The 15,691-nt window shown below is 40.6% G+C and overlaps 1 protein-coding gene across 2 annotated transcripts in view; it reads right to left on the bottom strand.

The window, feature by feature from the left end:
- Positions 1 to 1,932: 1,932 nt before the first annotated feature.
- Clhc1 (clathrin heavy chain linker domain containing 1) overlaps positions 1,933 to 15,691 on the bottom strand; it is a 36,730-nt gene continuing 22,971 nt past the window's right edge. For both annotated transcript variants that reach the window (XM_038316293.1, XM_038316284.1), the window contains exons 11-12: positions 7,601 to 7,780; positions 1,933 to 3,163 (exon numbers count right to left, since the gene is read on the bottom strand). In XM_038316293.1, the coding sequence (XP_038172221.1) occupies positions 2,970 to 3,163; positions 7,601 to 7,780 (374 nt within the window). In that variant the 3' untranslated portion in view covers positions 1,933 to 2,969. The remainder of the gene's footprint in view (positions 3,164 to 7,600; positions 7,781 to 15,691) is intronic.

Below are 15,691 nucleotides of genomic sequence, written 5' to 3'. Positions count from 1 at the left end.
GTCCATTATCATCATGGTGGGACAAGGCAGCTTGCAGGCAGACATGGTGCTGGAGAGGTAGGTGAGAGTTCTACATCTTGCACAGGCAACAGGAAGTGGTCTGAGACACTGGGCATAGCTTGAGCATATGCAAGACTGAAGCCTGCCCCCACAGTGACACACTTTCACCATAAGGCCACTTCCACTTCAACAAGGCCACACCTCCTCACAGTGTCATTCATTCCCTATGAGCTTTACGGGGGCCAGTTACATTCAAACTATCCCACAAACATAATAAATAGATTAATTAATTAAATGCTTTAAAAAGTGATTAAAGGTCATTTTTTAACCTGGTATTTAGGGGAAGTCCTAAATGCTAAGAAAATTATACTTACTTATGAGACCATATATATATACCTACAGCAAACAACTTGAAAAACAAAGATTTCACAGCCAAGCCATGAAGAATGACCAAGGGAGCACTGTACAGATACACACTGGAAAAACGCTAGGTCTATTTATGGTATAATGGTAGCACATTTATAGAATGGAACAATGAGAATGAACAACTGCAACTATAAACAATATGGAAAAAAATCTCACAAAGAGTAAAATGCAAAAGGAAGTAGACCCAAAAAACTGAATGCGTTATTTTGTTTATTTAAAATTCAAACACAGGAAAAGGTCATTAACGGCAGAAGAAGTTGAGTAGCTTTGGGAGGAGGACAGGAGGCTGGAATATTCTGGAAAAGTTCTATCTCGTCATGTGGAGATTAGTTATATAGATGTGTTTGCTTTGTAAAAAAATTCTAAAATGTGTAACATAATTTTGAGAATGTAAGCAAGAGTGCAGAGAATTCACAAGGTTAACATCAAATATGAAAACTCTAGGTTTGCCTAAAATAGATTCAATCAGCAACTGTTCATTGAACATTTATTTTGTGCCCAGTACTATTTTTTATTTTGGTGATATAATGGAATGTTTGTGTCTGAATTATGTGTTTCCCAAATTTACATGCTGAAGTCTTAGCCCACAGTGCAACAGAATGTGACCTTATTTTGAGACATAGTCAGTTTACAGTGGGTGAACTCTAATTCAATATGAGTGATGTAATACATATATATATGTAATACCTATATGTGTTTATTATTGTATATTTACATATTATATCATTATTTTTTTATATATTGTATTACATATATCATTATTTTTTATATATTGTATTACACACACACACACATACACACACACACACACACACCACACACACACACACGAGACAGCCTCACTCTGTAACTGGCCTATGACTCACTGTGTAACTTTGATTGCTGCAGCCTGTGGAGTGCTAGGATTACAAACTTAAGCCGCCATGCTCAGATTTAGACACAGAAATCCATACAGAGGATGTAGAGAGACACAGAGAAGATCCCTTACTTAGGCTCATCACAAAGAATCAACTCTGTAAAGTGTGATGGAGCACACTTTAACCCCAGTATGTTGGAGGCAGAGGCAGGGACATTGCAGGTTTAGACCAATCTCACCTGTATACCATGTCTAAAGCCAGCTTGAGCTTGCATAGTGAGACTCCATTTCAGAACCAGGGGTTGGAGACACAGCTCGGTGATGTGCCACAAGAACGGGAAGCTGTCCTGATTGGTTGAATATCTACTCTACTTGGCTGGTACCCATGCCATACTGATTTTTAAATATTTTGAATATTTTATCTATCCATAGTAAAGAATTCTAAAATTCTGGGCTGGAGAGATGGCTCAGCAGTTAAGAGCACTGGCTGCTCTTCCAGAGAACCTGGGTTTGATTCCCAGCACCCACAAGTCAGCTCACAACTGTCTGTAACTCCTGTTCCAGGGAATCAGACTCCCTCATACAGACATGCATGCAGGCAAAACACCAACGTAGATAATTTTTAAAAATAAAAATATCACCCCCAAAACAAGAATTCTAAAATTTCAAATACTTGGTATTATTTTTTTAAAATTATCTCTTGTCTCTTTGGGTGGGTTTTGCTTTGCTGGTATTCTATTTTATTTGGCTTCTGAGACATTCTCACTATGCAGTCCAGTCTGATCCCAAACTCATCTTGTTTCTGCCTCCTGAGAACTAGGATTTTAGGCAATCAACACTGCACGGTACAAAATGATTTTTTTTTAAAGATCCATTTTCCACGCCTAAGAGTACCCAAAGCAATCTCTCTGGTCTTCCCTTTAAGTAAAAACATGCCAACATTCTAAACCTCAGTTGGAGTCTGAACTTTTCTGTTTATAAAATGGCAAAGGTTATCATGCGTACGTGCATGAGTGCGTGCGTGCGTGTATGTGTGTGTGTGTGTGTGTGTGTGCGCGCGCGTGCGCGCATGTGTGTGTGTGTGTCCGTGTGTGTCCATGGATCACAGACAGACATCAAAGGCTAGAGCCATCCTTGAATCAGTCTAGTTTTTCCCAGCACAGTCAGTCTTCAAGTGACATCTTCTTTTCTTGTGGAGGCGAGCTTGTGATATCTGACACTTAGAAAGTCAGAGCAAAGGTAGAGCATTGCCCACACCTTCTTCACTTCTAGGGATCAAATTAAATGATGAGAAGGTATCCAGCTGGGCAGCGGTGGTGCACGCCTTTAATGCCAGCACTCGGGAGGCAGAGGCAGGTGGATCCCTGTGAGTTCAAGGCCAGCCTCGTCTACAAGAGCTAGTTCCAGGACAGGCTCCAAAGCTACAGAGAAACTCTGTCTCGAATTATGCTATCTTTATGCAGAGCTATACTCTTGGATTTGCTCTAGATCTGCTATAAGAAGTGACCACATGGTAGGAAGGAAGCAACAGTTTCAAGATCAAACCTGAACAACATAATGGAAGTGTCATTTATTGCTGAGAGCATTATACTTAACATTTATTTACGTTAACTATGCTAAAACCAGTTTACCCAGCCAATGCCTATAAAATGTTGTACAAGCGCCCTCAGCTGGATAAAACATAGAACTACCAAAAAACATGTTCCATTAAGTTGATGGAATCATCTTCAGAAATTTCTGAAACTCCAGCCTGGGATCGAAGAATGGACATGATGTTACTAGACAAATTTTCAAAACCATTCTGTAAACAGAGATTTGCCATCTCTTGCCATTTTTCTAAGGAGCAAAATGGATCGTCCATCACAAGACGCTCTATTTCATCTGAAAAACAAATAAAGCATTACACTATAGAATTTCTCTTACCTGACAATCTACACTTAGCAAGCCTTCAAAAATGAAGAGGCCCCATTTTCAACATAGCTATTCTCAAGCCGGGCCTTGGCCCAGTGAGTTTCGTGCTCAGGTCCAGACCTTGCACGTTCCTAAGTGCCAGTTCCTTCTCCTTCCCTGCATCAGCTTGGCCCTCTGTGTCCCCTCCACCTCACTCGTCTCCTTCTTATGTAGATGGCGTTGAAGGGTGTAAGGCAGTGAGCTCAGAAAGTGGAGAACGGGGCCTCTTAACAGTCCATATGCATGCCTGGAAACAAGTGTGTGCTGAGAACCTCGCGCTTGGATTCTCATGATCCTTTAAATAGCTTCATAACAAGTTCTAATTCTTCGTGACTAACAGGACTATTTAGAGCATTTACCTGGTCCTTGTTTAACTTTGGTATATGGTACTTATCAAAAAAAGTGTCCATTTCTTTTACATTTTCCAATTTTGTGGCATATAGGCTTTTGTAGTAAGATCTAATGATTCTCTGAATTTCCTCTGTGTCTGTGGTTATGTCCCCTTTTTCATTTCTGATCTTATTAATTTGTGTGTTCTCTCTCTGCCATTTGATTAGTTTGGCTAGGGGTTTGTCAATCTTATTGATTTTCTCCAAGAACCAGCTTTTTATTTCATTGATTCTTTGGATTGTTTTCTGTGTTTCTATTTTGTTGATTTCTGCCCTCAGTTTGATAATTTCCAGTCTTCTACTCCTCCTAGGTGAGTCTGCTTCTTTCTTTTCTAAAGCTTTCAGGTGTGCTGTTAAGTCTCCAATGTGTGCTTTCTCCGTTTTTTTTTAAGTGGGCACTTAGTGCTATGAATTTTCCTCTTAGCACTGCTTTCATAGTGTCCCATAAGTTTGAGTATGTTGTGTCTTTATTTTCATTAAATTCAAGAAAGACTTTAATTTCTTTCTTTATTTCTTCCTTGACCCAGGTGTGGTTCAGTAGTTGACTGTTCAGTTTCCATGAGTTCGTAGGCTTTCTGGGGCATATTAGAGTACTACTCGGCGGTAAAAAACAATGACATCTTGAATTTTGCATGCAAATGGATGCAAATAGAAAACACCATCCTGAGTGAGGTAACCCAGGCCCAAAAAGATGAACATGGGATGTACTCACTCATAATTGGTTTCTAGCCATAAATAAAGGACATCGAGCCTATAATTCGTAAAAAATCCTAGAGAAGCTATATAAGAAGGTGAACCCAAAGTAAAACATATAGTTATCCTCCTGGATACTGGAAGTAGACAAGATTGCCGGACAAAAAATGGGAACATGGGGGTGGGGTGGGATGGGGGATGGGGGGATGGGGAGAGAAAAGTGTGAAGTGGAGGATGGGAAGAGCTTGGGGGAATAGGATGGTTGGGATATAGGAAGGGTGGATATGGGAACAAGGAATTATATATCTTAGTTAAGGGAGCCATTCTAGGGTTGGCAGAGACTTGACTCTAGAGGGGTTCCCAGGTGTCCAGGAAGACGCCCCAGCTAGGTCCTTGGGCAGCTGAGGAGAGGGTGCCAGAAATGTCCAGATCCTATTGCCATACTCATGAATATCTTGCATATCACCATAGAACCTTCACCTGGCATTGGATGGAGAAAATGACAGAGCCCCACATAGGAGCACCAGACTGAGCTCCCAAGGTCCTGATGAGGAGCAAAAGGAGGGAGATCATGAGCAAGGAAGTCAGGACCGTGAGGAGTACGTTTACCCATTGAGACGGTGGGACAGATCTAACGGGAGACCACCAAGTCCAGTTGGAATGGGACTGATGGAACAGGGGACCAAACCAGACTCTCTGAATGTGGCTGACGGTGGAGGAGGACTGAGAAACCAAGGACAACGGCAATGAGCATGAACTCTACAGCATGGACGGGCTCACTGTGAGCCTTGTCAGTTTGGTTGCTCACCTTCCTGGACTTAGGGGGAGCTGGGAGGACCTTGGACTTAACATAGTGAAGGGAACCCATATGGTTCTTTGTCTTGGAGAGGGGTGGAGTGGGGGTATGGGTGAAAGGGAGGGGAGAGAAGGGGGAGGAGGAGGGGAGGAGATGGAAATTTTTAATAAAAAAATGAGAAAAAAACTCAAAAAAAAATTTAAAAAAAAGACTGAGATATAGGCCTTATCCCAGCTATGTGTAGCTTTAAAAAAATAGCAGTTTCTAAAGTGAAGTTCCTTTAAATAGCTTTATAAACACTTTAGTAGTGCTGCCCAAGGACTTAAGACACTCTTTAGCAAACTATGCGTCCTTCTTCTACACAGGCTTCGTAATCATGCAGTATCTCTATAATCAATATTGTCCTAAAAAATGAAATCAGTTTACTTTTTTAGAAATCTCATATGGGGGCTGGAGAGATGGCTCAGAGGTTAGGAGCACTGGCTGCTCTTTCAGAGGACTCAAGTTCAATTCCCAGCACCCACATGGTCATTTACAACTGTATGTAACTCTAGTTCCAGGAGATCTGACACCCTCACACAGATTAACATGCAGGTAAAACACCAATGAACATAAAATAAAAATAAATAAATCATTAAAGAAATCTATTATGATTACTTTTGAAAGAAAACTGATAGTAACTCTTTGGTATTTATTACATATTTACTCTGTGTATGAGGGATGCACATGAGGTTGTAGATGTATGTGTACAGGTGTCCACATATGAGAGAAACCCTTAAAAACTACCAGCCTTCTATTTCTGAGATAGGGCTCTCACTGGCCTGAAGCTTGCCATGTAGGCTACGGTGGATAGCCAGCAAGGCCCTGGGACCGGCAGTCTCTGCCTTACCAGTATCGGAATTACAAATGTGTGCCACCATGCCTGACCTTTTCACATGTGTTCTGGAACTGAGCACTGATGGAGCTACCTCTTAAACCCAGTATTCATCAGTCCATGGAACTATTATCTTACCTATCATCTGCATTATTTATAAAACTTGGTTACAGAAGATTTCTCTTTAGATTACTATCATCACTACTATTTTATTTTGAGCACAACTGTTATTTTCCTATTAAATACTTTAATCATTACTTGTAATGATAAATTCAGAGTAGTAAATTATCTTCCTCAATATATTTCCAGGTAACTAACTATTCTTTCTTTGGCCTTAAACAATGATTTGAAAAGTTATCGGCTTAAGCTTCTATATAAAATTAATGAAAAGGGAGGAAATGTGAAATTTTAACAGCTCTTCAACTTCACAGCAAAGTTACATTAAGAAAGAAAGTCCCAAGCTGGGCAGTGGTATCACACACCTTTAATCCCAGCATTTGGGAGGCAGAGGCAGGCAGATCTCTGTGAGTTCAAGGCCAGTCTGGTCTACAAGAGCTAGTTCCAGGACAGGCTCCAAAACTACAGAGAAATCCTGTCTTGAAGAAAGAAAGAAAGAAAGAAAGAAAGAAAGAAAGAAAGAAAGAAAGAAAGAAAGAAAGAAAGGAAGGAAGGAAGGAAGGAAGGAAGGAAGGAAGGAAGGAAGCACCTGAGCATCTGCAGGTAATGAATGCAGACAAAATTAGTCAACAGCCAACACCGCCATGACCTCCTCATCAAAAAAGAAAGAAAGAAAGAAAGAAAGAAAGAAAGAAACTATGTACTCAATCCGGTGACTTATAGTGTCCTCAGCCTGTTTTAACCTTAACCTGCCTTTAAGAAAATAATGTAAGCGACCTTAGTGTGCCTTGGCCTTCCCACTTCATCATGTTTTACAAGTGAAGCTAAATGAACAGTTTTGACCTTAAACTGTGTACTTTCCTATGCCTCTGTCAAAGGTGTGTGGGTGTGGGGGGGTATTGTAATAATAATTTATTCAAAACAGAAAAAAGGGCTGGGTGGTGGAGGTGCACACCTTTAATCCCAGCATGAGGAGGCAGATGCAGACGGATCTCTGTGACTTTGAGGCCAGTCTAGTCTACAACACTAGTTCCAGAACAGCCAGGACTGTTATACAGTGAAACCCTGTCTGGGAAAAAAAAGAAAGGAAAAGAAAAGAAAAGAGGAAAGGAAAGGAAAGGAAAAGAAAGGAAAGGAAACAAAAAAACCCTATAAATACTGGAAGCAATGTTTGCATATAGGTTGATAATATCTGATTGTGGTTTTGAGCTGCTCTGGGTCAAGACATAATTTCTTCCCTTGTAAAACTGTTAAAGGTTTCTTTAGAAAAGTATTTTCATTCCTTTCCCACACCATGTTTTCTGTGGTATTCAACAAACACAGTGCAAAGCCCTCTGTTAGGGACAGACAGGCAACAGATACACACATCAGACAGCTGACAGGCCACGGACCACAAACTACAGACACTACACGGGAGAGCAGTGAAGAATTCGAAGTTGGTCTAAAGTATGCCAAGCAAAAGCCTCTCTTATTCCTCAGGGCGTCACGGGCACACTTACCTTTCCCGCTTTTACTGATCTCCTGAAGCAGCTTAATGCCAACCTTTTTCATGTCCACAGAAAACAGATGAAGCACAGCAAGCGCAAAAGATAAAAATGGTGGTTTTCCATCCCTTTCTTGAGTAAGACATTTAATTAACTCAGTTTGGGGACACGCTGTTATTAGTTTTATCAGGTCATCTGAAAGTGAAAATGAAAAACCAAATCTCACCATCCTGAGGTGACAATCACCTGGACATAAACAGCCCACGTGTACTCCTGCCAATCAACAATCGTTCCCAGACTTCCAAGTCCCCCTTTGATCCAAGTCTAAACTCAACAGTATTCTCTTCTATTTTAAACACAGTAAGAAAAAAGAAAGGACAATTCAGAGCAAGGAGTATCTGAAAATATAAAAATATATATTAAGTAATATTGAAGGAAAGGACTCTGTTGGCAATCAGAGACTTGACTTCTAAACACAGACCTATCAGTCACTTGTCTTCGTGACTCTGTTTTCACACCTCAAAAGTACTAGAGTTCAAGTTGTGGAGAATTCGTGAGATTTTATGCAACACACCAGGTGGTGGTGGCGCACACCTTTAATCCCAGCGCTTGGGAGGTAGAGGCTGGCAGATCTCTGTGAGTTCAAGGCCAGCCTGGTCAACAAGAGCTAGTTCTAGGACAGGCTCCAAAGCTACAGAGAAACCCTGTCATGAAAAACAAACAAACAAACAAAAAAAGATTCTATGTGACCCTAGGTTGGATTTATCTTGTCTGTTTCTTAGTAATAAGTAATCAGTATAGTTGGCTTTTTAGAATTATTTGCCCATGTGTGCCCATGTGTGTGCATTTCTTTTTGCTCACATACAGACCAATGTCTAGTGAGTATATCATCATCTTTCTTTTTGTGTGCTGCACAGAAAATAGAACCCAGAGTCATTTCTCCCTTAAAAGTATCAAGTATTTGGAAATTCAAAACTGAAGGTTTTAAGAAGCAATTAATATCCAGGCAGTGGTGGTATACTCTTTTAATTACAGCACTCACGAGGCAGAAGCAGGCAGATCTCTGTGAGTTCGAGGCCAGCCTGGTCTACAGAGCTAGTTCATGGACAACTGGAGCTATATAAAGAAACCTTGTCTTAGAAAAAAATATTCAAATGATTAAGCAAACAAACAAGAAAACATTTTCTTAGAAAAGTAACAAGATAATGGGTTGAATCACTCAGTTGTTTTTGGTTTGGTTTTGGTTTTGGTTTTTCGAGACAGGGCTTCTCAGTAGCTTTGGAGCCTGTCCTGTAACTTGCTTTGTAGACCAGGCTGGCCTTGAACTCAGAGAGATCCACCTGCCTCTGCCTCCCGAGTGCTGGGATTAAAGGCGTGCACCACCACTGCCTGTCTGAATCACTCAGTTTTAACATCCAAAATTAACTCATTTCTTTCTATTACACTCAATAGTTATTCAAACTTCTCTCCTGTAAATTGATTTCTTTACCAATATTACCTATAGGAGTTGATGTCTAATTAGAAAGGATAGCATTTCTAATCTGCCCCTCTTTGCTTACTGTCCTTTAGATCTGCTTTCCCACTCTTTGCTGGTGACATGTCAATCATCTTATCTCCCATGTGCTGTCCTAATAAAAACATAAGCTTGTTACTTGCTTCACCCACAAATGCCCAGAGCAGTGGTTCTCAAAAGACTGTCTATGGTCTACAATGTCATATCTCCTAGTTTACTTGTCTTTCTTTTTTCCCTCACTCTCCTACAAACACACAGCGGTATTTTCTAGAGATCATATATGTGGTGTTACAGCAGACACAATGAGCCATCTATTTTCAAGAATCTTCTCTTTGTGGGGGACTAGGAAACATCTATCTCCCTCCTCCAACAGTCCCAGCGACAAACCAAACTCAGTTCCACCAAAGTTCCCCTAGAGAATCCATGAGTTTATTAGGCTTATTTATAAAAGCATGGTGAGGGGTTGCTCGCAGGAGTGTGGGTGACATCAAAGTGACCACATTGGACAGTCTTCATCATGCATTAACAATGGCTTTGCCATAGATGTCTAGTCTTCTCTACCCTATAAATGTTTTTCCTCTCTGAGACATCAAAGTCACCTGCAAGCAGAGCAGAAGTGCATACTGTTGGGAGGTAGCTAATACTCAAATGAGGCTCTACGACCCTCCTGGCTCTCTCAATAGTCAGCAAATCCCAGTGTAATGATCGCTATAACTGGGCCCATCTGAACTCATGGAGATGGCAAATATTTGGTTGGGGGGAAAGAGATCAACACCTAAACATTGCAAAGAAATAAAAATGTAAAATAATGTTACTCTTTCGACTAATTTTTAGATTTTGGAAAACAAAGCTGTTTTTCATAGAATTATTTATAACAACATGTTATGGGTTTATTATTGCTACTTTAAATAAGTTGCTAAATATTTCACATTTTCTTTTAATATATATATATATATATATATTCATAAGTGTGTGTATGTGTGTATAAAATCATTGTAATAGTTCAAGTGAGACCTAAGAAAAGATCATTTGAGAAAATCGTGATCTAGGATAAAACAGTTTCCAGCTAGATGCTTACTAAGTTCACTTTAGTGGTGGAAAAGATGAGCAAACAAATAATTTCAGGCATTTCGGTTATGCTTCTGAGTTTTGCTTTTTGATAGAGTGTCTTGCTATGTATCCCCGGCTGGTTTGGAGCTTGTTATATATACCAGACTGGCCTCAAACTTGTGATCTTCCAGCTTCTGCCACCTAAGTGCTAGGACGATAGGTGTGTACTACCATGACCTGCTTTCATTTCAGGCTTTATTCCAGAAATGGTTAAAGGGGAAAAAATAACTATAATCTTTATTGTATTTATTGCTGTGGTCTTGTCTTAAGAATAAGGCGTCATCCCACAAGGAGGAAAACTTTCTGATGGGAGAAACCCCGTTAGGAAAGGCCGTGAGGCTACAGACTCCACAGTATCTTTTGTGTCTGTCTGCAACCTCACATGTGTTGCTGCAAATGTCCCTGTATCATAATGTGTTCATCTCATAAATACCTCCCGATCTACTGGGCATTTTATTTGTGGATTGTCCAGAAGGTGACACCTCCTTCAGCTGCATTGTCTAATTGATATCAATAATATTAGCTGATAACAAAATTCTGATGAATAACAATGAATACAAAGAATTACTACACAGTGGGGTCTATGAGTCCCCCTAGGAGCTGCTTCAGACCACAGCTCAAGTTGACGATTAGGAGAACAGTTGAATTTTCCCCAGTTGCCAGGATAGCTGTGCGCTATCAGCTGACCTAAAACTTCAGCGTAGCTTTAGATTAGACCAGATGCCTTGTTAATAGTTTTTAAGATAAACTATGCCCAGAAAAGCAACCTAGCTTACAAGGACATATAGCTGAGGTGTGTGATTTGTTAAGCCCGAGTTAAAAGTGCAAAGCAAGCTAATTACTACACACACTTTCTTTGCTAGGTCTGACTGATGACCTAGGACAATAATTAATTACAGTTTTTGCTCAGAATCACTGCGGGGAAAGATTTTCTAACTGTCCAGAGCTACAAATGTTGGACTCTAGTGTCCAAACACCGAGGAGGAGTTGCCCCCAGAGACCACCCCTCACACCACAGCCGATGCAAAAGCATGAGGATTTTATTAATTCTGTCATGACAAAGTCCCCCAGCATTCGGGAAGCCGAGAGACCCCGACTAACTGGTACAGGCTACTTTTAAAGGAGAAGGCCATAGAAGCAAGGGGGGTTGTGATTGGCTTATTTGAAAGGGCTATTACCAATAATTGGCTGGAGAGCTGTTGCCAGATCAGATGAGGTAAGAGGTCACTTTGACCCCGTTTCCCAGAGGACTGAATCAAAACATACGTATATGAGTAATTGTTCAGGAACTGAGTGCGTGCATGTGTAGCTGTTAGGTCCTTGATTCCCAGGGGAGGAGGGGAAGCACTATGGCACAGAGGCTGAGAGGATTCAGAATTGTCAGAAATGGCTTCAGAATTGTCTTAAAGTCTTACACACAAAAAAAATAATTTGACTTCATAGACCTGAGAAAGAGCTACAAATTTCCTTTTTTTTTTTCTTCAGTTTTTTGAGACAGGGTTTCTCTGTAGCTTTGGAACCTGTCTTGGAACTAGCTCTTGTAGACCAGACTGGCCTCAAAGTCACAGAGATCCACCTGCCTCTGCCTCCCAAATGCTGGGATTAAAGGCGTGCCCCACCACCATCCAGCACAAATTTCCTTTTTTATAGTCTAAAATTACACACAGGCAGAAAACACATTCTAAGATTTAAAACGCTCTCAGTGTCACCATGCTGCAGATGGTGCCAACTGAGCTGTTTCTAAGAGATTTATGGTAACTCAGGAAAGTTGACCTGGGTCTGTACTAGTACATTTACGGGGCCCTGACAACATAACACCCCTGAATCCGAGAAATCCCAGTATGTTACAACTCCTAATCACAGAATGTTAGTTCAAAATATTCATACACGCAAAAGTAGAAGTTATAGTACATAACTTCCTTCTCTTCTTAGACTCCTCAGTAGCCTAGGTTTATAGCCCCTTTAAAATCCTTTATAGTCCACCTCTCTAGAGAGGTGACAAAATGATCAACCCTTCCTCTGCAGCCACAAGTAAGGAGCTGACTGGGACCTGCTCTGTGACACATGAGTTATCGGGATGACTCTTTTTATCATTTCCTTAAGAAATGGAATGTAAGCTCTGGAGGCAGAGACAGGTGGAGCTCTGTGAGTTTGAAGCCAGTCTGGTCTACAGAGCGAGTTCCAGCACGGGCTCCAAAGCTACAGAAAATCCCTGCCTCAAAAACCAAAAAGAAAAAGAAAAAAGAAATGGAATATGACCTTCAAATATAACTCCTATATTGCTTAATGATTTTGTTGGGTATATATAGCTATAAAGAACAAATAAAAATTCAACATGTGAGAAGAAAGAAAGAAATCATCAACAGAACGTATGAGTGTCTTTTTTCCTAACCCCCTCAGATTAAAATAAGTCTCAGATTGTGCTGTGCTGTGGACTTTCCTTTTGAGCCCTGTGTGCAGCCTGGAAGCTGGTTCTTCAGGGGTTGCGATACTTTACTTCTAAAAAAGATATATACTTTTGGAGCATAATGTTTTCAGAAACTGTCCTTGCTTTGTTTGGTTTTGGTTGTTTTTAATTTATAAATATAAAATTAGTCATTTAAATCTAAGAAGAAACATGTCTTTGTAAAGCAGAAGTCTTAAGAAATTGAACCTGCCCTTACAATCTAAGGCAATACCTTGACAAGTTGTGCTATACCTAAATAAAAAGTAAAGTAAGGGAGTTGAAGGAACCGCTCCATGGTGAAGAGCAATGACTGCTCTACCAGAGGCCCCACATTTGTCCCCAGAATCCATGCGGTGACTCACAATACTATAACTCCAGTTCCAGAGGTCCTCATAGCCTCCTCTAGCCTCTGTGGACACAAGGCACACGCACAGTGCATTGATACACATGCAGGCAAAACATCCATACACACAAAATAGCAAGATATTTTTTTAAGTAAAATAGGTATGAGACACCTATTAGGTTTTTATTGTTGTGAAGAGACACCATGACCACAGCAACTCTTATAAAGAAAACATTTAATTAGGGTGGCTCACTGATGTAGGTGGGTCTTCTTTCTATGTGTTGCTTTCATAGGTTAATTAATAAAGAAACTGCTTGGCCTAAACATAGGTGGGTGGAGTAGACAGAATGCTGGGAAGAAGGGAAATGAGTCAGACGCCATGATTCTTCAACCCGAGACAGATGTAGGCTAGACTCTTTCTCGGTAAGCCACCACCTCATGGTGCTACACAGATTATTAGAAATGGGTTAATCAAGATGTGAGAGTTAGTCAGTAGTAAGAGGTTAGAGCTAATGGGCCAAGCAATGTTTAAATAAACAGAGTTTCTATGTAATTATTTTGGGTAAAGCTAGCCGGCAGTTGGGAGCTGGGCGGCGGGAAGAGCCCCCCCCCCCACTCCTTCTACAGCTCACTTCCAGTTTCAGAGGTTCAGTCCATTATCATCATGGTGGGGAGTAAGGTGGTGCTGGAGTAGCTAAGAGTCCTACATCTTGACTCAGAGGCAACAAACAGAAAGTCAATTGGCAGTCACACTGAGGAAAGCTTGAGCAAAACAGACCTCAAAGTCAGTCCCCACAGTGGCATGCTTCCTCCAGCAAGGCCACACCTCCTAATAGTGCCACTCCTTTGGGGGCTATTTTCTTTCAAACCACCCCAATAGGCAAAGTGATTTAAAACACTGTTTCTATCTTTTTTTTTTCAAGACAAAATTTCTCTGTTGCTTTGATGCCTGTCTGGTGTCCTGGAACTAGTTCTTGTAGACCAGGCTGGCCTGGAACTCACAGAGATCTGCCTGCCTCTGCCTCCTGAGTGCTGGGATTAAAGGCTTGAGCCACCACCTCCCGGCCTGTTTCTATCTTTTAAGCTTCATTTGTCTCAAGTTACTATAATTTTTTTATCTAATAGCAATGTAAAATCAATACTGAGGATAAATACCAAGTTTCTAAACAGGAAGGAGAATTATATCTTAAATTATTACAAGATAATTATTTCAGAATATAATGCATTTTTAGGGGAACACAATAATATGGCAGTCAATTGTGATTCTGTGCACTGATAGAATGTAAATTTTGCAATAAAAAAGAAGCTTCATTTGTGTGTGTATTCATGTGTACGTGCACACATGCAAGCATTGTGTGTGCTTGTGGAAGCCAGTGGGTAACGTCAGGGATCATTTCTCAAGCACTGCCACTTTGTTTTGTTTTTCAATTTGTCTACTTAAATGTGTTTTTTTTGTGTGTGTGTGTGGTGTTTTCTCTGCACGTGCCTGTGGACTGTCTCCACAGAGGATAGTCCTGATGCCCTGGGACCAGAGTTACAGACAGCCGTGAGTGACCGTGTCCTCTGGAAGAACAGCTCTTAAGCTGTTTCTCCAGTTCCCACACCCTTCTTTTTCTTTTTCCTCTCCCCCCTTCTCTCTCTCTGCTTTTTTTTTTAGTTCTTTTGTTTGAGACAGGGTCTCTCTGGCTAGTCTGGAACTCACAGAGATTAGTCTGTCTCTAACTCTGAGTACTAGGATTAAAGGCGTGTACCACCACCTGGTCCACACCTAGCTTCCTAACAGGATCAGATTCAGGTTGTTATGTTTGCAAGGCAAACTTTTTTTGTGGACTAGGCTATCTGTCTCCCTAGGCCTGAAACATCACATTTTGTTTCAGAAATATTCCAACCATAATATTCTCATATTTTATATCTAAACACTAATATAATTCTTTCAGATGAAAAACAGCACAGAAACTGAATCTGTATTCTTGATTAGTAATATAATCCATAATTCACTCAACAAATTTAGAGAGTGGTACCCACCCACTCTACCAGACTGCTGTTACTGCATAATTACTGGAAATGCCCCAGTGTGCCTTAGCCTCCCTGGGAAAACATGAACCGCTTCTGTCTATAAAGCAGATATAGAACTGACGTCACTTCAGACTCAACAGAAGGAGGAGGTGAAACAACGCACAGCAGCCGCAGCTCCTACTCAGCAAGGTCGATAATGGAGACACAGGGGCTTTCAAACACATATATCACGAGTACACGAACCACTTGAAAAATGATCAGATTCAACAATCATATATCCTTCTTCCTGGAAAATATGGCTTAAAGTTGCTGTTTCTGTCTGCTTTGCAACCTCTTTATTTCTTTTTTTATATTGACTTATTTGTTTCTATAACTTCTCAAAATATAGGGGGAAAAAAGCCTGGGAAATGGGAGGTGCCAGGACTGCGGGGACCTTGAACTCACTGTGGCTGGGACTCACAGTCAGAGATTTGCTCACTGAACTGGGGTCGGACTACTACTCACAGTTCTCTCAGGTCACATTCCGCTACGAGCTGGGTATCAAAATTGATCATTTCTGTAATACTTCCTTTATAATTATTATAATACATTGTTATACATACATTATATATGAAAATTTCAGTTATTTTAAAAATTCTTTATGTAGTATGGTCTATCATATGAAGTAAATATGTCTTT

Source organism: Arvicola amphibius, chromosome 1, assembly GCF_903992535.2.
Source record: "Arvicola amphibius chromosome 1, mArvAmp1.2, whole genome shotgun sequence".
In the NCBI taxonomy this organism is placed as follows: Eukaryota; Metazoa; Chordata; class Mammalia; order Rodentia; family Cricetidae; genus Arvicola; species Arvicola amphibius.
The sequence above is the reverse complement of the archived record's forward strand: the minus strand, read 5'-3'. Positions and strand labels throughout refer to the sequence as shown.